Source organism: Misgurnus anguillicaudatus, chromosome 2 (assembly GCF_027580225.2).
Source record: "Misgurnus anguillicaudatus chromosome 2, ASM2758022v2, whole genome shotgun sequence".
Taxonomy (NCBI): Eukaryota; Metazoa; Chordata; class Actinopteri; order Cypriniformes; family Cobitidae; genus Misgurnus; species Misgurnus anguillicaudatus.
The window spans coordinates 35,058,328-35,086,311 of NC_073338.2; the positions used below are offsets into that span (position 1 = coordinate 35,058,328).

Consider the following 27,984-nt stretch of genomic DNA (forward strand, 5'->3'; position numbering starts at 1 on the left):
AAACAATGTGTTAGTCACCGTACACTTTTTAAATATTACAGACGTAAGGAAGTTGAGGCTATATGGTGGATCTGTCTTTCACCTCTCATCTAAGACAAAACGATAACATGGTATCACACACAACTGTCTAATTTTTTCTGATAGACAGGAAAGGCGTGTTTCATTTCCTTTGCGAGAATATTGTAGGTTTTTTGGCAGGTCAGGTGCTCAGTGATTGTTCTGAGGAATTCACTTCTATTGCCATTATATGTAACCACAGTTTGCAACATATTACTGTGTAAATCTTAAAGGTTTATGACATGTCAGGTTGTCTGAGTTATTTACTTCCACGTGTCTATGAACTTAAACCACAATGTAAGAATAGGTCCAACTGCAGGGCTATGTTTAATATGAATGAAATATGAAAACTATATATTTATGGCAATTTCAACTTCAACTATGAGTATCATGTTTGTAGAAACTGCACATACATGAAAGGTTTTTTTTGCTTTGACCTTTTTTATTAATTGACTTCAACACAAACCAAAAATCTTTCTCTGACCTTAATACTATAGCCTGCCACCAAATAGGCCACCCAAAAATCTATAACATTCACATTCTCTGCATTTTGGCAGGTGCTTTTATCCAAAGCAACTGCTAATGCAATGCTCTAACACTGAGCTATACAGGACCCATAGAGACCCATTCAGAACTGCCTTAATTCTATGTGGCATTGATTCAACAAGGTGTTGAAAGCATTCTTTAGAAATGTTTGCTAATATTGATAGGATAGCATTTTGCAGATGGAGTTTTGTGGGATGCACATCCAGGGCACGAAGCTCCCGTTCCACCAAAATCCCAAAGATGCTCTATTGTGTTGAGATCTGGTGACTGTGGGGACTATTTTAGTACAGTGATGTTCAAGAAACCAATTTGAAATGATTCAAGCTTTGTAAAAGTGCATTATCCTGCTGGAAGTAGCCATCAGAGGATGGGTACATGGTGGTCATAAAGGGATGGACATGGTCAGAAACAATGCTCAGGTAGGCCGTAGCATTTAAACAATGCCCAATTGGCACTAAGGGGCCTAAAGTGTGCCAAGAAAACATCCCCCACACCATTACACCACCACCACCAGCCTGCACAGTGGTCATAAGGCATGATGGATTCATGTTCTCATTCTGTTTACGCCAAATTCTGACTCTACCATCTGAATGTCTCAACAGAAATCGAGACTCATCAGACGAGGCAACATTTTCCTGTCTTCAAATGTCCAATTTTGGTGAGCTTGTGCAAATTGTAGCCTCTTTTTCCTATTTGTAGTGGAGATGAGTGGTACACGATGGGGTCTTCTGCTGTTGTAGCCCATCCGCCTCAAGGTTGTGCGTGTTGTGGCTTCACAAATGCTTTGCTGCATACCTCGGTTGTAACGAGTGGTTATTTCAGTCAAAGTTACTCTTCTATCAGCTTGAATCAATCGGGCCATTCTCCTTTGACCTCTAGCATCATATATATATATATATATATTACAATCTGCTGTTTAGGATCTGTGTCAGTGTCACCTAAAAGTTTGATAGCTTAATAAAAGACCTATTTTAAGGAATATTCATGCACGCTAATCCAACAGCGTTAAAGATGCATTTAAAGTGTTAACTTTATCTACAGACATATTTTTGGTGTTTCCGATTTTTGTAGTTAGTCATAATAACGATATCTGCATGTCTTGCGCTGACACAGACTGGCAACAAAAACGTCAGGCCTAGTCAAAGTTTTCGAGAGCATACGCAAGCCACATCCTTGATGATTTCACCCTGTTTGATTTACAGATAGGAAACACAGCAAGAGAATGTAGGTTGTAAGATCTGGAAAGGAGAGCACATTCAAACACTACCAGACCAAAGACACATGCACGTAAGCGAAAACTAACCGCAGACGCACTGTACTGTATGTTTAAGGCATGCTTGCATCTGCGTTTTCCGGAGAGTCACAATGTTCTGCATTCACAGAATCAAATATGAAACATTCAGTCGCCACAAAAAAGCCTTAGTGGTTATGTTACTTAGTTAGCTGATGAATAAATATTATGCTACATGTAAGTAATTTAGTGCTTTCAGCAGCCATGAAGTACACAGAATATGGTGCCTAGTGATGCTTGTTTATTTCCTGTAGACATTTAAGGAAGTGTCACATGATGTGAATTTACTTCAAAGCACATGACTGATGCTCTGTGTTGGTCCTGCTCTGAAATCAGTTATCCTTAGTAAGTTCATGGGGTCATTTAGGCCTAACTGAACCTGGGTCAGCTGGACACTGTATTGATTGCCAAAGAGTACAGCAAGTAAAACTATGACTGAACTTAATTACGTATCTCTCATTCACTTTATAGCATAAGCATCAGTTGACTTTGTCTCGTGGCTGTGTTGCAACCCAGAAATTGAATTAAGACAACATTACACAATGTTTATTAAAAATATATGTTGAATATGTTGGGAAATGCATGTTTTCTTTCTACATAAGTGAAATCAAGTGATGCATCGGTGTAAATGACGGAATTTTGAACTATCTGTGACACATGACTAATGTGCTGTTTGTCAATCATGTCGTCGTCACTTTTTGCCGTTAGGTCAATGGCGCCCTCTGGTGGTAAATGTTAATGAACCGCTTCACGTGTGATGTTGTCGCTTGCGTCAATAAATTATATATTTAAGAAAACTGAAATTTGACATTAAATAAAAAATTAATTAAATTAAAATGCAATAAAACATTCATAATAGATAATAAACCTTGAAGAGCATAAAGCCCCTACAATAAAAACTAAAGTAAATGATAAAGTTTGCATTGTGTTAGCCATATGATTTGGCATATCAATTAATTACTTTAACATCTTTATAATATAAGCATGAGGTATGTAAACCCATATGGATTCACATGGATGAGTGACATTGTTATAGGCCAGGCATGCACTTTTAATTTAATTTAATTTTAATTATATGTGCATTTTCTCTGTATTCGTGAAGGGTACTTTGCCTAAAAAAGGTTAGCACTTTAAATATAGTACTGTTTATTTTTATGTGAGGTATAATTTCGTCTTCACATTATTAATCTTCCTAACAGCTGTAAAGAAACTAGTTTTTGTAATCACTTTCAAAAAGTGTTGTTATAACTCAGTCGCACTTCTTGATGAATGATTTAACAAGTAAGCTTTAGTGAGAATTTCATGTAACGTTAATTATGAAAAGGCTGCTTTTAACACTCGGTTGTTATGCAGAGGGTTCCCTGGGACGCCTGAGAGCTCTCTGATTGGTGGAAGGCAACCGGAAGCATTGATGCGTCATCCCTTTCTCGGCTGCTCAGCTGCAAAGCGCGCGAGGACAGGAGTGTTGTTAACTGGTATGTTGTGCGTGTTTCACGAAATAAACTTATTTACTTACGTTCACACGCAAACAAGACATGCATACAGCTTATTTGTTTTGCACACGTGACTTGTTTTTGAGAAATAAACCATTATTTTTTGCATTTAAATCCTTAGCTTGTCCGCTAACGTTTAGCAGACGGATTGATGTTTTCCGAGAGAAATTAACGTGACGGACACAAAAACACGTGTAATTGTTGTATTACGTGTTTCTGGTGATCAGTTATTTGTTATTTGTTACATGTTTTATAACTCCGTAGTAAAGTTTACGCGAGTCACACGAGTAGTTTCGTTTTTATCTAACATTGACCTAAATCAAGACATGTCATTTTATGTTTGAAGTGTCGACGATATGGTTATTTGTTTGCCCCGATGAAATACTAAATATTTTGTGTTTTCAACGATAAATCTTGTTTTACACACATGACACTATTTACAAGAGTTTTGCTCACGAAGATGGCGTAAGTTAAATTATGTAACATCGTTTTGTGGTTTTATTCTGATTGAGGGATGCCAGGTCTGCTGCAGTTCCGCAGATTTACTGTATTATAAAGCTATCTGATTTGACATGAAGTCTCCTTTAAACCTTTGTATAATCCATGTAGGTGTTTAAGTGTATATTTGTGTCAGTTTATGCGTTAATAACATGGCAAAGTTAAAAAAAATTGAGTTTGTTAATGACAGTTTATGATTTGTACATAATAGTGTATAGAACATGTCGAAAAGGAAGAGCAGTAATTCAGGACCCACACCTGATAAGAGAAGTCGACTTTCTCAGCCCGGATCGTCTCAAGATGAGGATGAAATCGGCTTCTTAAGTTCAGGAGATTCATTGCCCTCATCACAGAGTGTAAGACAACAGAACACTCACTGTGCACATGATGACTGTACTACTGCTATCCTGCAGTGCTTTGTATTTGTTTGTGCTAATAATACCTTGTGAAGTCTGTTTTAGTTGCATATTACATGTATGATCATTTCACATTGGCTTAAGTTATTGGCTTCTTGTGTAAGTTATACTTACAATATGAAAATGTGTCATTAGGCCTCCGGTGAGGTGGGAATCATAGAGAGTATCTCCCTGAAGAACTTCATGTGTCACTCACTTCTCGGACCTTTTTCATTCGGCCCAAATGTCAACTTTGTTGTGGGAAACAACGGAAGTAAGTTCTTCTCCATGTTTTGTATTTCAAAGCAAAGCATTTGCATTTTTTTTAATCATTTGAGTGCTTTATCATCCTATGTGCATCACGTGTCATGTCAAAATAAGTGCCTGCTGCAGACGCGTCTAAAGGGTTTATGATAAAAGAGACGCTCGCATTTGCCAGATGCTCGCATAATCTCATGTGTAATCAGAGTTTACTGTTAAGGGAGTGTCTTGTGAGTATTTTGTGAACGTGAGCGTCTCTTTTATCATAAACGGTTGTGATGCATGTGCAGCAGGCACTTATTTTGACAAAACACGTGATGCACATGGTTAACATGACGCAACAAACACATATTTTGAAGTGTGTTAGTGTGACGGAGAAACAAGTAAAAAAATTCACTCATAAAAAATAAACGAGTTATTCCTGTAATTTTTTGCAGCGAGACTCTCGCTCGCTCTTTCTCTCTCTCCCTCTCTCTGTCTGTGCTCATGCAGCAGCGGGCCGGTCTCTCGCGTGCAGAGGTCTTTAGGCACACGCAAGGAGCTGCGACGCCTAATAAAAGGTTCTTCTCAAACATAATGCTAATAGTTGTAATGTTTTAACTTTAAGCAAGCTAAGACAAAACTCGCGTTTATATCAGTGACACGTGCGCTGCTGGAGCGATGTAGTTTGACGCGCCATTTGCTTATTCAAACATATTTGATCGGAAAGACGAGAAATGTTAAGGTCTAATAGTAAGTAAAGGGCGTCAAGACCTTAAAACAGACTTCATGATCAACACATCATAGCACCTGTCATATTTATAATATCTAAAGCTTCGTCTCTCATATAAGCTAGGTATTCATCCTGTCTGTAGGTTTTTGCATATATTTATACCTGTTCATTTTACATATTGCCTATTTTTAATGTAATGTATGCATAAATACAAAATACACTGAAGGCATACTATAGCTTCAATAGTCTATAAAATTAAAAACTGAATTATAAACAAGATTCTGTCTTATCAAGACTTAATCTGTTGTTATCTCCTGGGCATTTTCACTTTTATCATTATTAACTTTAAATTGCTCATATTTTAAAACTGAGGTGAGCATTTAGTTAAAAGCTAGAGTAAGTGTCAAATTTCTGTACATTTTTATAAAAAAAAAACAATATAAACTGAAAAACATTTATACCGTGAAATATACCGTTCTGTGAAATAAAATGACTCATTCCGTGAAATAGATTTTTGGTCATTCTGCCCACCCCTAGGCGTTACTAATTGAAGTAATTTTTAAAGTTGATGTAACTTAAAATTTTTACAGTGTATTGTTGACACTTTAAAATTTGTTGACACCAGCCTGCTTTAACTGTTCATCTTCGTCCATATCTTTGGTTTTCTAGGAGCATTTTCTTGTGTCATATAATGAAGTACACTGTTATTTTTTATACATTTTTCCGAAACTGTGGGACAGAAGAACGTGTTCTTCGCTCAATCAAAATTTTTAAATATTTGGGTAGTAGGTAATATAGTTATAAAATCTATTGAAATAGATTTATGATCTGTAGTTTTGGATACACACAATAATGTCATATGTTAATATTATGCAGTTTTATGTAGTTACAGTATACTAAGTGTTTAAATCAAGTAAAATCCACCGTGCACTCTCAGAATAAAGGTACAAAAGTTGTTACTGGGACAGTACCTTTTAAAATGGTCCTAATATGTACCATTTAGGTACTGATATATTCCTTTAAGGTACCAATATGCACCTTTTAAGTACAAAAGTATACTTTTTGAAAAGGTACCGCCCCAGTGACATTTTCTGTAACTTCTTTTACCTTTTTTTCTAAGAGTGTCACAGGTACTGCGTTTCAACTCCTTAGCTAATGTGGCACATGCCGGGTTATGATTTATAAATGCTGACGTGTTACTTTGCTGCCACACCCCACCCACAAAAGGAGCCTTTGACAATAGCAAAACAACGTGTAAAGAAGTTTGCACAGTATATGAATGGCTCTCTTGGACCCATAGGAAATTGAATCATGGTTTTATTATAGCAAAAGTATAATGACAATGTATTTTTTTTCTTTTTTGTGGCAGATTGATGAGTAGATTTTTATTGCTGTGGTTCAACAACAAATGTCATGGATGATCTAGTAGTTAGATCTTGGTAAATGTGGTTATTGTGTTTTTAATAAAATTAAAACCAACAAATATGGTTACTGTAGTAAAACCATGAATATTTTATTAATTTATTTTTTTGTCTACTAAGGCGAAACATTTTATTAATCTAAATAAATAAATAATAAAAATATGGTGGAGACTTTTGTAGGTTTTTTGGGACCCTCTGAAGTTTGGAAAGCTCTGTTTTAGGTTATAATCTACAAAATCTAAAGCTATTTTCAACAATTAAAAAATTATACTGCTGACCTATTGCAATAACATCACAAACCACCAGGGGTCCATGGACCCCCAGTTAAGAAACTCTGCATGCCTAGAGATAAAAATCTCATTTCAAACTTCCCATTATTTGTTTACTTTGTCAATGCTGGTAAACCTTTTTACAGCTTTTGTTTTTATTACAATTTCTTATATTTGTGTGTTAGGTGGAAAAAGTGCCGTTCTGACAGCTTTGATTGTGGCTCTGGGTGGTAAAGCTCACACCACCAACCGAGGCTCTTCTCTTAAAGGTTTTGTGAAAGAGGGAGAGAGGTACAGCAAATCTATTATCATATGGGTTTAATCATGCACTGACCCTTCAGTCTGTATACAGTCTTTCACATTGTCTTTGTGTGTGTCTAAAATGTTCAGCTCTGCAGATGTGTCCATCACTCTAAGTAACAGGGGTCGTGATGCGTATAGGCCAGACGTGTTTGGACGATCCATCGTCATAGACCTTCGCATATCCAGCGAGGGGGTTAGAACATATAAAATCAGAAGTCAAACAGGTATGCCCTACAGTGAATGTTTAACCCCAAATGTAGTAGTTTAAACCCAAAAAACCCAGTCTGAACTTGGTACTGACCACAGCAGCTGCATAAAAATTCTCAAAATTATGTTGATGTGTCCTAAAATAACTTGGATTAAAATATTGAGCCTGTTAGCTCCACCCGTACAGCCGTGCATATGTGCATACCATTGTTAGCAAAGCACTCATTAGTGACAGCCCATTATTAAGCATTGAAGAGGAGGTCTTCGTGGGTTTAAACAAATGTTCATGTTTGTTCGTGTGTCATGACATTCACACAAAACACAAAAGGGGTTGGATGAAGATGTGCTAAAGCAGTGGCTCTCAATCTGTGTGCCCACTGCTCTGCACATTTTGTATGTCTCTCTTATCTGACAAACTCGGTTCAATTCAGTGAGATCTCTGCTAATGAGCTGATGATTTGAATCAGATGTGTTAAATAAGAGAGACATACAGTGGCAAGAAAAAGTATGTGAACCCCTAGGAATGAACTGGTTTTCTACTGTAATTTGCCATAAAATGTGATCTGATCCTCATCTAGGTCACAACAACAGACAAACACAATGCGCATAAGGTGACAACACACAAATAATTCTAGTTTCTTGTGTCTTTTTTGAGAACCCCCATTAAACATTCATAGTGCTGGAGGAAAATGTAAGTGAACCCTTGGATTTAACAGCTTGTTGAGCCTCATTTGGCAGCAAATACTTCAAGCAACCGCTTAGTTCTGAATCAGACCTGCGCAAAACCGCTTTAACTCAGACACATTTGTAGGATGTCTGGTGTGAACCGCTCTCTTGAGGTCATTCCACAGGTTAAGGTCTGGGCTTTGACTAGGCCTTTAGCTGTTACACGAGGGTTCTTCTTTACTTCATTGAGTATTCTGCATGGTGTCTTAAGAGTCATCTTGACTGTGCGCCCATTTCTAGGAAGGGTAGCTACAGTATTTAACTGTCTCCATTTATAGACAATTTGTCTAAGTGTAGACTGATGGAGGTCTAAACATTTTGAGATTGTTTTGTATCCCTTTTCAGCCTTATGGAGTGCAACATCTCTTGATCAGATATCTTTATACAGTAAGAGCATGGTTCAGAAGAGCTGATGCTTCTTAAGGACAGCAATTTTAAAATGTGTGAGTGTCTTAATAAACCACACATTTAAACTCATTTTATTAATTGGACTCCAGTTTGCCAGCTTCTGACAAAAAAAAGCTTTCAATAAAGTAGGGCTGGGTAAAAATATCGATTCATCAATGCATTGCAATTATTTGTTTCTCAATTCAATATCGATTCATCAAATCCTATGAATCGATTCAGCCCCCCCCCCCCCCCCCCGGCAAGTGGCGCCGCTGTGGGCAACACTCTAGTGAGAGCTTTCAGCGTTGTACAAGATGCGCTTTATCAAAACAGAAAGATCAAAGATGGCAAACAGCAGCACTTTTTTCAAGCCTTCACCATCAACGTGATCAAACATTAGTAATACTACACACATTATTTAAAAATATACTCAGGTACTTAATTGCTTGTGTATTTACTTATTATTGAATCGATATCGAAGCAAGTAAATCAATATTGAATTGAATTGAATCGAATTGAATAGAAGCCTCAAGAATCGAAATTGAATCGAATTGTGAAATTCCTAACAATACCCAGCCCTACAATAAAGTAATTAGTCCATTGGCTCACTAACATTTTCCTCCAGCACTGTGAATGTTTAATGGGTGTTTGCAAAAAAGACACAAGAAACTGGAATTATTTATGTCTTGTGAGCTTATGCACATCGTGTTTGTTTATTGTTGTGACCTAGATGAGGATCAGATAACATTTTATGTCAAGTCACTGTAGAAAACCAGTTAATTCCTAGGGGTTCACATACTTTTTCTTGCCACTGTACATATAAATGTGCAGAGCAATGGGGCTTCAGGGTTAAGAACCGCTGTGCTAAAGCACCAATAATTAAAACCAGGATCTAATTCTTTTCTGATGTGTAATGGACTAAGTCAAATGTGCACATATGTACAACATATGTGGCATTTACAGGTCTAGATCAATGCTTTTGCACTGGTTTTGATCCAGGATGCAGATTGACCAGGAAAACATTTTTATGCACAAAGAGATAATTTATGTAGTCCGGTGCAGATTTTCTTATATTTTGCATAGTTTTCTTTATGTGTTTTGAGGATTAATGTACATCACGCGTCCTATATTTGCATCTGTGACTGGTGAAAAGGTGCATCTGACAACACAAATTGATTTATGAATTACCTAACTTCCTTTTAAACTAGGTCACATTGTGTCATCAAAAAAGGAGGAGCTGGTTTATATTCTGGATCATTTTAACATCCAGGTACTGTTAAAGATTTTCTTAGTTTTCAAATTGGTGCTAACAAAAAAAAACCTTTTTTAAGCAATCTCTTGTTGCTCCACTCCTAGGTGGACAATCCAGTCTCAATTCTTACCCAGGAAATGAGCAAACACTTCCTTCACTCCAAAGGAGAGGGGGACAAATACAAAGTCAGTATTACAACTGAACGTTTGCACTGTTGTTTAAACTGCAAAAAAGACGAAACTCATCAATTGCTTTCTTCACACAGTTTTTTATGAAAGCCACTCAGCTTGATCAGATGAAAGAAGATTACAGCTACATCATGAAGACCAAGAACATGACCCAAAATTCAGTGGAAAAGCACAAGGAGGTGAATGTTGTAACAATCGCACTTGCATGTTTCAAGGTTTATGTAGCCAAATTAAAACAATGGCTCGGGCGGAGGGACTCCGGAAACAATGTGTGATTGAATCGCCTTTGAAGATGCCTGTATGCTTTTCTCTGGCTTTGCACTTATTTTTGACATTCCTCTCCCATGCAGACCCTTGATGAGCTAAAGAGGAAGTTGGTTGAGAAGGAGGAGCGTTTTAAAAGTCTGGCATCACTGGATGAAATGCATCAGAAGTTGGATGAGCTAAAGAATCAGATGGCCTGGGCTCTGGTCAGGAATTACATTTGTTACACACCATGGGGCACTTTCCCAGATAGGGTTTAGATTAATCCTGGACTAGGCGTTATATTAGGACATTTAAGTAGTTTCTACAAACATATCTTACAAAAAACAATACTGGTGTGCATCTTGAGACACAACAATGTTAAGATATGTCAGTGCAAGATGTTTTTAAATTAAGACAGATCATGCATTTTAGTCTGGGACTAGGCCTGTCTGGGAAACCACCCCCCATGAGTTTTTATGGCACAGTTTAGCTAAGACCAAAATATAAAAAATGTACAAAACAAAAATCAACTAAATAAGATGTAAACATGCATTAAGTAGATTTCATGCTTTTAAATTACATTGTACATAATCTTGGTGTTCACATACAGTGTTTCCCAACAGATGTCATCTAAAAAATTACAGCACGAAGAGTTGATCCCAAAGATCAGTTTAGAATAACCTTCTCGCACTGCAAAATATTTCTTATCTGACACACCCTGTTCAGTTTATAAACACTTTGAGCTGCCAATAAGCTAATAAATTGATTCAGCTGTTTTAAAAAAGGGAGACCTCAAAAATGTGCAGTGTTGACTAATCGTTGCTTAACAGTATAAACAGTACAGTGGTAAAAAAAAACTTGTTTGAAATAATATTGCTTGAGGTATTGTGATTGATGGTTTCATTGTGTCCGTCTGCATCAGGTGACAGAGGTGGAGCGTGAGATTCAGCCTATGAGAGAACGAATCGCAGCAGAGGAGAATTCCAACATCAAATATGACCAGAAAGTGGAGGAGTGGGAGGTATTATAACATATTTGACTAGGATATGAAGAGTTTGGTTCCAAAACGCGATAAATGAGTTACTGCCTAAATCGGTATTATATCAGGTCAGTATTTAAAAGTAAATTCTTAATTTTACGCAAATCCAATCCTCGCCGTGTTATTCTGTCATCTTTTCTCCCTTTTTTCCCAAAATGCAATAAATGCCACTCCCCCTTTTCTGCAGAATGCAATAAATCCGCTCCACAAATCACAGTGCACAATTCCACGCATTGTAAACAAACAATGGCAGCGCGTTGAGTACACGGAATCCTAGTTTTCCTCATCTACTTGATCAACAAACAAACAAAAACAAAATAATACTTTAAATGGCATTGATAAACCTGTGGTTGTTTTCTGTGATGGGAAAGAAACGTAAGCCATCGACATCTAATAATTTACGCGAGAGGCACTCAGGAGACGGTTGCTTGTTCTCCCGACAGCATCAAGCTTTTCTCGTGCTAACACATTGGCCCCAGGGGATCTTATGAAAAACTTTCCATTATTTTACTCAGTCAACGAAAATCTAGCAGGACCGACACATTTTACAGCTGATCGCTGTCAAAACTATTAAACGACAACGTCCCAAGTATAACCGCAGCAATGACTATATGACAAAGTAAGTGTTTTGATTAAAGCCATTAATGTTTATTTTTTAATCAGTGTATACCACTAGTCAACTAAATGAATATAACATGGCAAAGATGAATGCACATTATTATATTGATTCAATAGATTTATAGCATTTTGAAGAAAAAAAAACATGTTTTTTATAATAAATCTTTGAAAATCAAGTTATGGATTTGATTTTTTTTTATGTTTTTATAACTAAATATGCTATGTAAAAGTTTCTAACAGAAAACAGTGGTTTTCATCTTGTCACTTTCTTGGTATAGAAAACACGTTTTTACCGAAATTAGCTAAAAATGATTTATTGCGTTTTGGAACCAAACTCTTCATATTATCCAAGATGGTCCAGTATCCTGTCGCACAATCCCAGATGTTGAACTAGACCATAAAGTCCACATTTTATTTTTATCTGAGAACTGCACATATGGATTGGAAGAGACAATCCAACCAATATGTGAAGTAACCATGATCTTTTCAATGTACCATTTAGCAATTGGTTCATCTGGGATAGATTATACCACATTAGGGTGGTTTCCCAGACAGGACTTCGTCCCAGACTAAAATGCATTTTTGAGCTTGCTCAATTTAAAAACATCTTGTACTGACACATCTTAACATACATCAGTGTAGAGGTCGACCGATTTATCGGCCGGCCGATTAATTGGCCGATTTTTGGCATATTTTAAAAAATCGGCTTTGGCCGATTTTGCTGCAAAATTAGGCCGATTAATAGGCAGGCGCATCTGCGGGCACCTAAGCGCTGTTGTAGAACTCGTGACGCTGCCTCTTGCTGCAAGCAGATCACTCCCGTCTCGTGTGTGTGCAGCCATGCCTTGTTCACAAACAGCTTTACTAAATGATGGCGGATCGCGCGAATTAAGCAGCCAGTACAACAGCGCGACGGGCTTATGTCTCACGGTGCACTGTCCGTGCGAAGATTAGGCTCATTTCATGTGATTAATGAGTGATGATGAGTTTTGTTTGCGTGACAGAGAGAGAAGAGCCGCGCGTGCACGCTTTCTGTCTCCCTGCTTTTATTACTCAAAACAAAACTGATCGATGGCGAAAGGTCGGAAGACCAAATCATATCCACAAAGAAAATGTTTTTCGTGTTGTTACAGTAAGACTTTGTTTACAGTTTTGCGCTGCTCAGCCTGGATTACAACACAGCGCGTCCGATTCGCGAACCGACTTATTTGAACGGATTCGTTCGAATGAACGGTTGAAACAACAGATCTATCCCAACACTAAACTCACAAGACGTTACTGTCAGCACAATCAGTCACTTATAGCGCCTCAGAAATGAGAATGTAAATGTGTTTAGAAAGATTTGCCCTAAATAACAGTCTCAACTAAAAACCATAGACATTTACTATATTAACTTTATGATGAATAAATATTTTATCAGGTCTACCAAATAAGGATTTTATCCTACAAAGCAATAAAAGTCATGGTAAAAAACTGATCAAAGATGATGACAGCAGAGTGTCAGGTAATATCTGTGTCTGATAAATGCATGGTGCAGAGGAGGTTGTAAAACTCTTCAGAAAGATATATTTTTAAATACTTTGACTTAAATAGTGACATTTTTGCATTTAAAATATCTGCTAATAATGATGAGAACATTTTGATTATTATGTACATATAGAAAATTGGCCAAACATATCGGCCATCGGCTGCCCTGATTTCTAAAAAATCGGCATCGGCCAGAGAAAAAGCATATCGGTCGACCTCTACATCAGTGCCATTGTTTTGTCTAAAAATGCACATCAGTTAAGTTTTTTTCTATGGTATATTTGTAAAAACTACTTAAATGTCTTAAAGCTCACGTAACACACGCTGTTTCTGCATTTCTGATGTTAATCTGGAGTACCTATAGAGTAGTATGGCATTCTTTATATCTCTGAAGAGTCTTTAGTTTAATCAGATTTATAAAAGAAAGATTAGCTTTACCGAATCTTTCCGATCACGTACGAAAAAATGAAGGAGGAGTTACTACCGCAGGAGGAGCGAGTACAAGTCATGCAACACTATACAACACTGTTTTAACTTATGATTCACTACATGTTCGTGTCATTTATATAACATACACGTGCCTATTTCCAACATAAGACAGAAGTCTTACTTACCACGTGTAACTCGTCATGACCCGGTTTTGAAAATCCACAGCATCAAACACACACGCAAAACTCCGCTGCTAATCCGGATAATAAACTATATCCATTGTTTCCATGAGGCTGGATGTTTTCTCCTTACATCCAAAAACACACTTCTTGTTGTGCCATTGTTGATTTTTGAAATTAAACAAAGCTGAGTGGCGTGATAAGCTGTTAGCAAGCTCTAGCGTCTCCCGCTGACTGACGGCTGGGCGGGGTTTTCCGGGGGAAGTTTTCCGGCGGAAGCCCATATAAAGAAGTGATACGTATCGAAAACCCCTGAAACGTCAGTTAGAACTGTAATCAAAAAAAACTAGCCGAAACTTGTACGAACCCTGGCGAAGTGCATTCGGCACAGAAATACTCTGAAACACGCCCAACTGCGGTTTTGACACTTTGCCTACGTTTAGCATGAGGAAACAACTCTATAACTGTGTTAAAAAGTCAGAATGCTTGAAATACCATTAAACCCCCCCCCCCTTTAAATTAGTGAATGCCAAGTCCTGGATTAATCTAAACACTGTCTGGGAAACTGCCTATATATGCCTATAATAGTTTGCCATGGAAAAAAACATAAATAGGAAAATGTTGACGTTATTTTGCCACTTATTGGGAGCAGTATGCTAGCTGGAGCCATTTTCTTCCAGTCTTTGTGCTAAGCTAGGCTAGCTGTGGGTGCAACAGACAGAGTTACGGCACGCACAGAGATGAAAAGGGTATATGTGGACTTATCTATATCTGGGGGATGCGGTGAATAAGCTATAGTTCCAAAAAGTCAGCATGTTCCTATAACTTACAAAACGAAAGAAATTTATAAAAATGCTTTATGAAACAAACTCCAACTACATTTAATTGTCAGCTATTTGCAATGGGTCTGTTTTTGGTTGATTGTTTGCAGGGAAAAGTTCAGGAGGCCAGCAGGATATTCAAACAGTTACAGGATCAGTCGGATGGGATAACCGAGCGGGTGGAACAGCTACAGCCGCAGTGCACTAAGCTGAAGACTCGAGCGCAGGAGGGCAACCGACATCTTAAAGCAGCAGAGGTGCAGTAATACAGCACAGGATGCCAAAAAATCCATACAGAACATAATAAGTGGCATTGATCCCTTACATTTGAATGCTAAATGAGTTGTTTGTTTGGCTTAGGCTGGACTTCATCAGAAAAAGATCAACTTGAGAGACCTTGAGAAAGATAAAGATCAGCTGAACAGACGAATCAAGGAACTCAAAAGCAGGTAATTTATAAGTGCACAAAGGGGATTTTCAGACCTGAGCCTTTGTTTCGAAACCTGTTGTGTTTCTTCCTTGGATCGGTTCGTATAGGCAGATATACATGGCAATCGTATCTGCATCAACACAATCGATCGCCCGATTGCAAATAAACTCTGGAGCGGTTCGGTATAAGTGTGAAAGTAATCCGACCCAACAGACTAATGAACAGGCTATCTTATTGCTTTGGTGACAAATTTGGGTGAGTACGTCAGCACCATTGAAATCCAAAGCTCACCTGTTCCTTATAAAATGTTTTTTAATTGCTCTTCTCCGCAATAGGTACATGGTAAGAATGTTGTCCCGCCTAAGTTTTGATTCCTGCTCAAAATAATGAAGTAATATAACCGCAGTTAAAAAAAGCCACACAATAATCCCGTGAAGCTGCTGTCTTTTAATCCTGACTAGGGTTGGGTACCTTTCACATTTTTACCGGTACCGGTTCCGATGCCGGTACCTGGAATTCGATACCGGTACCCAGCGGTACCTTTTTCGGTACTTTACTCTGACTTAAGTGACTTTCAGTGGACATAATAAGCCCAAACCTCTCATTTTCAACATTTTGTTATTTATTTCGAAATGTTTAATAATACACACAATCTTTACAAAAAACATCCCTATAACATCCAGGGCATATGTCTTACATATACATAACAGAACGACATAAACTCTATAAGTAAGACAAATGATCAATGAACATAAACCTCCTAAAACCAACATAACAGTAAACTTTTATGTTGAAAACAATACTCGCAGTTGATTTTTAGAACAATCAGCATGTCAACGTTCTCAGGTAAAAGCCATGACAGAGCGGTAAAGAACACTCGCTCTGAGGATGTAGAAGAGGACTGGACACAGAGATACTTTTTTGCCAATCTGGCCAGCATTGGCATTTGTTCCGCATGTGGTTAAATGTGTTCGAACAGCCACACGGACTGCCTTCTCTCCTCCTATTTATCTAATTTGAGGTACTGAGGACAATGTTTTACGTTATTTCTGACTTTTAGCGTGAACACACAGTCTTTAGGCTTTCATTGATAAAGCTAAAAGCGGCTGATCTCCGCAGTTTCATTTCGCGAGCGCGTGATAGTTGTGTGATCTTAATTCATTAATTGTGCTGAAAAATCTGAGAAAGCTCCAACATATTCATGTACAAAACACTGTGCAGCATGTTTACTTAAAACACAAGCATAGTATTAGTTCGTGTGCATTTAAACCCGTCATTACTCCAGCTTACGTTAAAACGAAAGCAAAGGGACTTCCCCGCGGTCTCCACGGACCACCACTCAAAGTAATCAGGACAGGACCGATCGAAAGTGGAAAAAAGAGACGGACTGGTGTTGCTAAATACCAGGTGTAAACAGAATTTGTCTCTCTCGTCCACCGATCGACGAAAACGCATCTTAATAAGCTTTTATAGGCCTATAAGCTTAATAAGCTGTGCTTCTAAATACACACTGTGTTTAAATAAGTGCTTCCTCAGGTTGGATGTATTACCACTGCTTACCTTGCACTTACTGTTACAAATATTACAGGTAGCATTGTCTGCATCATCCTTTGTGAAATTTAACCACATGTTAGATCGCTTTCTGTTAGCCATTAAGCAAGTTGCAAAGGGGTGTCACTTACCACACCATCTCTCTCTCTCGCGCGCACACGCTTTCGCTACGTACCAGACTCACACGGCGCGCTGACATGTTCTCTCAGGTACCGAAATTGAGCACCGATTGATTTTATGTGAATCGATACTGGGTAGTACCGACGCAATTCGGTCGGTGCCTATAAAAGTACCGAGGTCGGTACCCATCCCTAATCCTGACAGACATTTTAAGCGGAGTCCCGGAAAATAAACAGATGCACTCTGACCAATGAAAGGAGATTTTACTCGCACGTGACTTGTATTACCAAAGTCTGGTTCGTTTGGAAATATTGCCTTGTAAATGCAAACCAAGATGAAATTGCAATGTAGCCATTTAACCCACCGGTTTCGAAACAACGCAATTAATCTACAGGTCTGAAAACACCCTAAAGGAGACAGATGTCGTTACACATTTCTTTACCATTTCCAGCTGTTTCTTCACATTTCACATGTTCTCTGTCTAGTATCGATCAGATAAAGTCAGCTGACACTCAGGCACGTATGAAGAAAATAGATGACATTCAGACTGAGCTGCAAGATCTGGGCTGCAATGACAGCACTTTGGCTCAGCAGATCGAGCAGTTCAGCCAAGCATGTAATGCTGATCAGGAAAAGCTGGGTAGAATGAGGTAAGTGCAAATGCAATGTTTCCATGTATAGGTTTTTCATGATCATGGGCAGCCCAAGTCTATGATTTCTGCAACACTAATGTAACCAAACAGCATGGCGAAATGAATGATGGTTTCAAACAGGTTTGTCCCAGTACTCATTTGATCTTGGTCACACAAACAGAAAGTTGTACCCAAAACTCTGCCATTAGTTGAAGCAATGTTCCTAAGTTGCTTAAACAAAGAGAAAAATTTAGTGTTAGAGAGCTGTTTGCTGTGATTTTGACAAATAAATTGTAAAAACAGCAAACAGTTTTTACCAGTGGCCAAAAACGTTTGGATCCACTCTATTTCCAAAGTTTAATAAATAGATCCTTCAATTTAAACTTTTAGTTATGATGTTGTTTCGATTTTTCTTTAAAGGGGACATATCATGAAAATCTGACTTTTTCCATGTTTAAGTGCTATAATTGGGTCCCAAGTGCTTTTATCAACCTAGAAAATGTGAAAAAGATCAACCCAGTAACTTAGTTTTGGTAAACCGTTCTCTGCAAGCATGTGAAAAATAATATCAGGATAAGGGAATAATACTGCCCCTTAACCTGTACTATTCAACCACGCCACTGCCATTTAGTGCAGAGATCAGCTCATTTGCATGTTAAAGGACACACCTAAACAGCACTTTTTGGCACACACCTAGTGACAATTTTAATAATGTATAATACATGATCTATATGATATTTTGAGCTTTATACATTTTTATATTTATACTTCACATATGCACTCTGGGGACACCAAAGATTTATTTGACATCTTAAAAAAGTCTTGTGAAATGTCCCCTTTAATTTCTCTTCGTTCTGTAGGCATGAGCAGCAGGACTTGCAGCGTGCAGCGGAGGCCAAGCAACGTGACCTGGCTGCTATGGAGGGCAGTCGAAGCGACCGCCTTCGTCGTTTCGGCGAGCAGATGCCTGGACTTTTGAGGGCTATAGATGAGGCCCATCGCAGGGGCCATTTTAAGAAGAAACCTGTTGGACCACTCGGTAAAACCTACAACAACAACTCACAACATAACATACAAGTATCCTGAACCTGAAGTATCCTGAACCTGACTAACCTGAGTCAAGGCGCACTCATATTGGGCATGGTTGCCTGTTTTTATGAACTGCAATTTCAATCAGCAGACAACCGTGTGGCAGCAGTGGAGAAACTTCTTTCTCAATGTATTTTAAGAATTTCAGTGTAAATTTTCCATGCATTGGTTAATCAGGAAACATGCGAATACCATGTTCAGTTCAGAAAGTCATCACTGTAGAAACATTATATGAATGTTTGTTGATTTTTGATTTCAGGTTACTGTATCCGTTTGCGGGATCCGGATTTGGGTCTTGCAGTGGAATCTTGTCTGAGGGCTCTGATGTTGTCTTTCTGCTGTGATAACCACCAAGATGAGAAAGTGCTGCAAAACATTATGAAAAGCTGCTTCCAGCAGGGCAGGAGACCCCAGATCATTGTCAGCTCATTTACAGACAGAGTCTATGACGTCAGCAGCAAGTACGATTCACCTTACTTGAGACAATAATATAAAGAATCTAAAACAATATAAAGTTGAGTAAATTATACCAGAATTTTTATTTTGGGGTGAACTATCCCTTTAATTGAAGAAGGTAAAATCAATGACTAAAATTAAAGTAAAAATAAATTTAAAAAATTTAAATAAATGATGGTCATAATCTCATGATTAGATGAGACTTTAGCCTGGATTTCACAGACAGGGTGACATGTACCTTGTTCACACTGTCAGTCCAACTCCAATTTTGGTGCATATCCGATTGGTATCCAATCACATTTAGAACATGTGAACGGCCAAAAAGCACATGAAATCCGTTTTTTCTTTTCTTTTTCTAATTCGTTTCAGGCTAGATCCAGTGGTGGTTTGAAATCCTTTTCAAATCGCATTTCCGGGAATCCAATTCGGTCTGACCACTTGGATCGCATTTGTATAGCTTTTTGGTTACGTCATGCTGTCAAGTCACGTAAACGCAACCCCAGCGCAAACTTTTGAAAAGTTAATTTCTGAATAAATGATAGGCAGCGTTTCCCAGAGGACTTTTAAGAGACTGTGGCGGTGATGACGTCAAACGCTATTTTGCATATATGTGACTGCCGAAGCGCTGCACGCAACACGAGAGAGAGGGGCACGCTGTGCGCTCGCAAGATGAATTAAGCCGTTTTAAACAGTAAAATATACATGTAAATGGGAATCATGAAAAATTTATTTGTGGCGGCTAGTTTTGGAATATAGTTTTTACAACGTCAGATTGTCGTGCCAGCGCAACGTCATTGCCATAGTAACGGTGCACAGTTGGATCTGGACAGTTGTATTACACAATATGGAAAGTGAGTTTGTCAAAACGGATATGCACCAAAATCAGATTTGGACTGACAGTATGAATAAGGTACATGTGACCCTGTCTGTGAAATCCAGGCTAAAGTCTCATCTAATTATGAGATTATGACCATCATTTATTGATTTAAATTTATTTTTATTTTAATTTTAGTCATTGACTTTACCTTATTCAATTCATATTAAAGGGATAGTTCACCCAATAAATTAAAATTTTGTCATAATTTACTCAACTATTGTTTTTGACCTGTATGAATTTCTTTTTCTGATGAACACAAAATAAGACATTTTGATAAATGATTATTTGACTTCCATATAGGGGTGGGCGATATGACCAAAATCTTCTATCACGATAGAATAAATTTTATATCATGATAACGCTATGTATCAAGGTAGAGTTTTTTATGTTTTAATAAGGTTTAAATCTTTAATACCATAGAAATGTTCATAATTCTCAAAAAAACATATGCAAGCATAGAAAGAAGATAAAAACAAACAAAACTCAAGCTCTCTGAAGATAAACAGTCAATGATATAAGAATGATCATAAATAATTATGCGTGTATGTATAGGCCTATATATATTTTTATTTTAAGGTAGAAAAGTGATTTAATCAGGAGCAGTGAGAGATTTTCTCTCAATGCTGTTTGATTAACACGAGTGACAGACAGGAGCAAAATTAGGTAACTTCCCCTTTAAGACCAAAGTCCGGATTCAATACACTGTTACACATGCTCTTTCTCTTTAAGCTGTTTACTTTCTCTTAAGACCTAACTGGTCGTGTTTATGAGGATGCCTTCAAAGACGGGAATTTTGACGCATATGTCTATTTAGCCCTATAAAGCGGAAAAATGCTCATGCGCACTCCTCACAGACAGAAAGAGCAGCGGTTGTGCGACTTGTCCGCTCCTGACACACAGAAAGAACGCACGCATACAGGTCTGTTGTCTGTGTTTCAATGGCTTAAAATAACTTGTTTTAAAACTGCAGTGCTTAAATACGTGTACAAACGTTAAATTTTCGCACCCATGCGCACATGACCGTGACATGGGCACGTAACCTTGATAGAAACATTAGTCCTAAATCTCTACCGGTTGACAATTTCTACCGGTTAATTATGTCTACCAGTTTATCGCCCACCCCTACTTCCATATTAGGAAAAACAAATCCTATGGAATACAATTGACACCATCAACTCTGTGCTTACCATATTTTATTAAATTATCTTCATCATCATTTATCACAATACTTCCATAGCTTGCTGTTCTCTTTTTGCAGATCATAAACAAAGTCATCCTTGGACTTTTTAATGACTTAAATGCATATTAAAGTACAGGCAAAGCACTTTTAAAGCTTTTAGTCATTAAAAAATGTTGTGTACTTCCTGTCATTTGTTTTTAGAGCTGTAAGTCATCAGGAATACCCATCAGTGCTCCAGGCTCTTGACATTGAGAATCCAGTTGTGGCCAACTGCCTGATTGACATGAGAGGAATAGAAACCATTCTACTCATCAAGGTTAGACATTGAGGATGCCCACATACCTTTTCCTATTTGCACAAGATGCTGTCCCACATCTTCTATAGCTTCTATTGCACTCTGATTTCACCTGCAGAACGCTAAAGATGCACGGAGAGTCATGCAGGGTGGACACCCACCACGCAACTGCAGGGAGGCTTTCACCCGCGAGGGGGACCAGGTTTACAATAACCGATATTACTCATCTGACCAGCACAGAGCTTCCTACCTCAGCAGAGATGTTGAAGAGGACATCAGGTATAAAAGTCTTAAGTAACACTTATTCTGGTAATTGTTCAAATGAGCTCGGTTTAGTTTGTGATGTTTTTACTTGGACTTTCTATGTGAGATCAAAGCATCCTTTGTCTCCGTTCAACAGACATTTGCAGTCAGCTTTGCACGCTCAGAGAACGCAATTGGAACGCTTTCAGGAGGAGATGCGGAGAGTCGGTGAGGACGTAAGGCAGAACAAAGCTCATCTTGACCGAGCCTATATAGACCGCAAAAACGTCCAGGTGATTGAATATCCAATTTTCACAAAGTACATGCATTTTTTAATGAATTTGGTCTAATACATGTTTCTTTGTGGATTTTAACCCATAGGAACGTTGTCGGAAACTTCAGGCAGAATTGACAGAGTTGCAAAACATTGAAGAGCCTCAGCTGGAGGACTTGAGACCTTTGGTTAGCCCACAGTACCTTGTTGTGAGAATTTCCCGGTTGTTTTTCTGCCAAATTGTTTAAAATAATGTTTTGGCATTTAGGAGGAGGAGTTGGAAGAGCTTGTCAGCCGGATAAGCGTGTGTCGGGAGGAGTTTGAAGCGGCACGTAAGCAGATGCTCAATCTGAAGAAGGAATATGAGGAGGCTGATCAGCTTTATCGTCAGCAGAGGGAAGCTATTAGCCGAATTTCGGAGGAAGCTGAACCTGTTAAGGTCAGAGGCAAATAAAGTGTCCTACATCAATTCCTCCTGATCAATGGTGTGTGATCAAATTATAACAGAAGTCAAAGTAGCATATGGTTCACCCAAAATTAAACAACCACCAATGTGTATGAACTTACACCAAACAATCCCGGACTGATGCTGTAAACAGATTATCGTGAATAATTTAATTCCTGTTTGAGGCTGGATCAACCATGCAACTTGACTTCTTACATCAAAAAGAAGAAAACATGCGTCCTAGTACAACAGTACTCTTGGGGTCCTTCATAGTGAACTGAACAGTTTTGTTGCTTGTATTTAAAGGAGCAATTGCGTAACATTGACCAGGAACTGGCGAGGAGTAAACACCACAAAAAACACTACGAAGAGAAACGCAAAAGTCACATGGACATGATTGCGGGTCTAAAGAGAAGTTTGCATGAGAAGGAGCAGGAGTTACAGGTGACCAAACACTGAAACCTGCTGACATGCATCATTCATTCAGTGATCCATCATTAAGTAAAAATGTTTGTTTAATAGGCTTCCATGGCGAAAGCCTCAGAAATCTGCTCTGAGCGTATAGAGGTGAGAAGAACAGCCAAGAGTTTGGACAGTGAGATCAGCCGCCTCAAAAACAAGATCAACACCCAGCAGGACCAGCAGGGAGACAGGGACATGATTGTCAGGTACATATGGAGATTTCTTCTTTTACTGATTTACAAGTCAAACAACTTTATGACTCATGGCCATGTAAAGGCATGGATTTTAGGTATTTGAATAGTTAGTGCTATAACTAAATGGACTATTTGTATATATACACTCTCACCTAAAGGATTATTAGGAACACCTGTTCAATTTCTCATTAATGCAATTATCTAATCAACCAATCACTTGGCCGTTGCTTTAATGCATTTAGGGGTCCTGGTCAAGACAATCTCTGAATTCCAAACTGGATGTCAGAATGGGAAAGAAAGGTGATTTAAGCAATTTTGAGCGTGGCATGGTTGTTGGTGCCAGACGGGCCAGTCTGAGTATTTCACAATCTGCTCAGTTACTGGGATTTTCACGCACAACCATTTCTAGGGTTTACAAAGAATGATGTGAAAAGGGAAAAACATCCAGTATGTGGCAGTCCTGTGGGCGAAAATGCCTTGATGGTAGAGGTATGCAGCAAAGCATTTGTGAAGTCACAACACGCACAACTTTGAGGCGGATGGGCTACAACAGCAAAAGACCCCAACGGGTACCACTCATCTCCACTACAAATAGGAAAAAGAGGCTACAATTTGCACAAGCTCACCAAAATTGGACATTTGAAGACTGGAAAAATGTTGCCTGGTCTGATGAGTCTCGATTTCTGTTGAGACATTCAGATGGTAGAGTCAGAATATGGCTTAAACAGAAAGAGAACATTGACCCATCATGCCTTGTTACCACTGTGCAGGCTGCTGGTGGTGGTTTAATGGTGTGGGGATGTTTTCTTGGCACACTTTAGGCCCCTTAGTGCCAGTTGGGCATGGTTTAAATGCCACGGCCTACCTGAGCATTGTTTCTGACCATGTCCATCCCTTTATGGCCACCATGTACCCATCCTCTGATAGCTACTTCCAGCAGGATAATGCACCATGTCACAAAGCTCAAATCATTAATCATTAAGGCAGTTCTGGAGGCGAAAGGGGGTCAAACACAGTATTAGTATGGTGTTTCTAATAATCCTTTAGGTGAGTGTGTGAATATACATATATATACATATACATATACATATACATACTAAATACTTTTAATTTCAGGCAATACCACGATGCAAAAGAAAACTACAACAATATCGCTCGACAAGTGAAGGGTCTGTTAGGTTTTATCCAACATTTAACTCAGATCATGAACACAAGACAAGATGTCTACATTCAGCTAAGAAAGTAAGCATCACTCATATCCACAATAAGTTCTAATTGTTATAATCTATAATCTTTCTTCTGTTTAATGATTTGATTAGGACACATTTCTGATGTGCGTTATGTTTGCTTTGGTTGGCAGGTATCTTTCTGTGCGCTGTAAATACTATTTTGACTCCATGCTGTTTCAGAGAGGATACATAGGGAAAATGACCTTTGACCACAAGTCTGAAGCTCTCTCCATTTCAGTAAGTCTCTTGATGTGAACACATGAGTTTTTCTGGAAATGCATATCCAAAGCTCGTACATATGTAACTGTTGTTCCCTGAGAAGGGAGCGAGGCACTGCGTCTCCCTTGCCATACTTTCTGTGTCCCTGTAATGCCGTCTTTGGCAATATTTCAGATAGCGATATACTTCCTGGCTCCTGCGTCACCCTGTCTTTGTCGTTAAGCCTCACCATTGGTTGAATTTGATATACACATTCAGACGCACTTACCCCTGGAGGCGTCTCCACAGTGTCACCGCAGTGACGCAGCGCGAGTTTCCTCGAAAGGAAACTGTAACGATGTATCTTTAAAGGTAACATGATGTAACCTTGCTCTCCCTTGAAATGTGTCCCAACATTTAGTCCTTGAATTTGAGGGTATTGGACCTGGAAAGTCCTTGAAAGGTCCTTGAATTTGTAGTTAACTAAGGTGTGGGAACCCTGTCCATCTATGCTCCATTTTTCTAGCTGCCTTTTTAAGGACTGTGGTATGATGGTTTCATGGTGCAGGCTTTTTTCAATGATTATCTTTGATCTTAAGAGAAAGTCGGCAAGTTCTTTCAGAAAGTCTGTGTGGTTGCCCGGTGGTCTGTAGATAGTAGCTAGGTATCATTTTTGGTTATTAAAAACTAAATACACAATATTTCTCATAATAACTTCTTTTCTCAGGTTCAGCCAGGAGAGGGTGGTAAGGCCGCTCTGAGTGACATGCGCTCTTTATCTGGAGGAGAGCGGTCGTTTTCGACTGTGTGCTTCGTCCTGTCACTGTGGGCCATAGCGGAGTCTCCATTCCGTGCTTTGGATGAGTTCGACGTTTATATGGTATAAAATGTATTTACTTTATATCACGATTGACACTGCGATCTGAATCAGTCAATGAGTTTTTAATTATATCTCATTAATATCAGTGATAAGGCATGTTATGTTTATGTAATGTAAGGTTTGCAAAATTATCATCATTACTAACACGTTGGAAATGATGGCTAAGCATAGATTTTCTTACATTTTATAGCATGCCACACACTTCTGTCACTGCTAGACTTCTCAACATTTTTTACCTAATTTGGCATGTTTAAATTAGCCAGCAGCTGAGCAGAATTAAGACCATTAAGCAGTGAGCAAATACTACAATGAACTATTTGTCAATGCTGCTGATTTGCATGAGATGACTGAAGTCATTGTGAAGTGCTTTTTAGACTGCGTGGTTGTATTGTGTTTCTCAGGACATGGTGAATCGCAGGATCTCCATGGACATGATGCTGAAAATCGCGGCCAGCCAGCGTAACCGGCAGTTTATTTTTCTCACTCCGCAGAGCATGAGGTACAGAAGCTACTCTTCACAGATGCACAGTGTTTTAATCATTGCTCAACATAGGAACGGTCTGTTACTGGTTGATGTCACAAAATCTTATAAGGATTAGTCAATTTTCTTAAAAAATATCTAGATAATTTACTCACCACCATGTCATCCAAAATGTTGATGTCTTTCTTTGTTCAGTCGAGAAGAAATTATGTTTTTTGAGGAAAACATTCCAGCAATTTTCTCATTTAAATGGACTTTAATGGACCCCAACACTTAACAGTTTTAATGCAGTTTCAAAATGCAGTTTCAAATGACTCTAAACGATCCCAAACGAGGCATAAGGGTCTTATCTAAAAAATAAAAAAAATGCACTTTTGAACCACGGCTTCTCGTCTTCCTCCGGTCCTGTGGCGCACCAGCGCGATCTCATGTAATTGTGTAATGATGTTGAAAGGTTACATGTGTTACATATATGAAACGCACATTTGCAAACGGTCCTCTTTCTCCACACTTGTAAACACTGGGGCGTAGTTTCGCATAAGTCATCCGTGACCTCTTGACGTGATGACGTATTTCGTGGGGTCGCGCTGGCGCGCCACGGCACCGGAGATGGATGAAGAGTTGTGGTTTAAAAGTGCATATTTTTATTTTCTTGTCAAAAATGACAATCGTTTCGCTAAATAAGACCCTTATGCCTTGTTTAGAGTCCTTTGAAACTGCATTTTTAAACTGCATTAAAACTGTTCAGTGTTGGGGTCCATTAAAGTCCATTAAAATGAGAAAAATCCTGGAATGTTTTCCTCAATAAACATAATTTCTTCTCGACTGAACAAAGGAAGACATCAACATTTTGGATGACATGGTGGTGAGTGAATTGTGTTTTGAATTTTTTTTTTTCTTTAAGACCGAAGGAGGCTATTTCATTTTACTTTTAATAAACATTGCATTTATAATTAAACAACCTCATAATTAAAGCAATAAGGTATAGTACTTACATTGTTTATACATTATTGCATAAAATAAGTGCTTATTTACAGTTTAGTGACGGATTGCTTACCCATGCACTAATGTTGGTTGGTCAGGTTTAGCAGCTGAGGCTGATTGATTATTATTTCTGTAGGAAGATTGGCTACTGTGAGTAGACCCTTTCTACAGGCTGCTTGTGGTTGTGTTAATAAAAAGAATCCTTGCGGTTATGTGACTTGCTCTCCCAGATCTTTAAAATGTTTTGGTTTATTATTTCTTTCTCCAGTTCCCTGCCGGTCAACTCTCTAATCCGTATTCTGCGACTGAATGACCCTGACCGCAGCCAGTCGCTTCCCTTCGGTCAGAGGAACCCAGATTGAAGTTTCCCTCTACTGTTTGTCCTGTGTTTATAGGTTTGCTTTGAGGTTTCTTTCGGATGTTCTACTATATACAGTTTTCCTAATAGGCAAGGTAATTTGTTTTAGAACATCTTAATGACACAATATTTTTAATGACACAGACAATATATATATTTTTTTTTTGCCCAGCCCTAGTTATGCATATTGTGTCATTAAGATATTGTAAAATAAATTGCCTTGCCTATTAGGAAAGAAAATTTTGGGGGGTTTTGCCCAGCCCTATGCACAAGGCGTTTTTCAGAAGATCGTTGTTTACATTTCTGCACTTTACAGTTCTCTGTTGCATAAAGGCTTTTATGGGATTTATGTTAGTTTTCTTCTAATGTTATTCATAATTACTGGAAATAATGCGTATATATTTACATACTCATATCTGTTTTAGTTCTCCATCACCAGTTTGAACATTTCCATGCTCTACTAGAAATTTTCCAGGTTATAGAGTTAATGTTTTCTGAGTTCAATATAATGCAATGGCATTTGCATTTAAACAGTAACAAATGTAAACCTAAGATTGTAATAGTTATGATTTACAGTGACATAACTGAAAGTGAAAGCACTCGAATGTAATTTTAAAAATTTTATTTCATTTTTCAATGTTTTATATTTTATTTTGAATTTAGGAGTATTTAAAGGAAATTAAAATTGTTTCCTATTTGAAAAGAAAAGCATTTTTTGTTTCATTTCTTCATTTATTTTAA

At 38.3% G+C, this 27,984-nt stretch overlaps 1 protein-coding gene across 2 annotated transcripts; it reads left to right on the plus strand.

The window, feature by feature from the left end:
- Positions 1-3,224: 3,224 nt before the first annotated feature.
- LOC129442672 (structural maintenance of chromosomes protein 6) lies at positions 3,225-27,951 on the plus strand. 2 transcript variants are annotated; one of them, XM_055202892.2, is made up of 27 exons: positions 3,225-3,369; positions 4,097-4,241; positions 4,437-4,554; positions 7,129-7,234; positions 7,334-7,470; positions 9,775-9,836; positions 9,923-10,003; positions 10,084-10,185; positions 10,357-10,476; positions 11,175-11,273; positions 14,976-15,122; positions 15,226-15,314; positions 17,452-17,616; positions 18,459-18,637; positions 18,947-19,148; positions 21,402-21,516; positions 21,614-21,774; positions 21,896-22,031; positions 22,120-22,200; positions 22,281-22,451; positions 22,764-22,901; positions 22,980-23,125; positions 24,230-24,355; positions 24,474-24,579; positions 25,268-25,420; positions 25,822-25,919; positions 27,154-27,951. In XM_055202892.2, the coding sequence occupies exons 2-27, from the start codon at positions 4,107-4,109 to the stop codon at positions 27,245-27,247; spliced, it is 3,267 nt and encodes a 1,088-aa protein (XP_055058867.2). In that variant the 5' UTR covers positions 3,225-3,369; positions 4,097-4,106; the 3' UTR covers positions 27,248-27,951. The 2 variants fall into 2 exon arrangements, with proteins under 2 accessions (XP_055058867.2, XP_055058868.2); XM_055202893.2 differs by lacking the exon at positions 3,225-3,369 and adding an exon at positions 3,883-3,992.
- Positions 27,952-27,984: the final 33 nt, after the last annotated feature.

Excerpts from the sequence above, each read along its gene's own strand:
- LOC129442672 (XM_055202892.2), top strand. The coding sequence starts at position 4,107 with ATGTCGAAAAGGAAGAGCAGTAATTCAGGACCCACACCTGATAAGAGA. Across the intron at positions 19,149-21,401 it reads GTCTATGACGTCAGCAGCAA|AGCTGTAAGTCATCAGGAAT; the intron begins GTACGATTCACC and ends ATTTGTTTTTAG. Across the intron at positions 22,902-22,979 it reads AGAAGGAGCAGGAGTTACAG|GCTTCCATGGCGAAAGCCTC; the intron begins GTGACCAAACAC and ends TTTGTTTAATAG.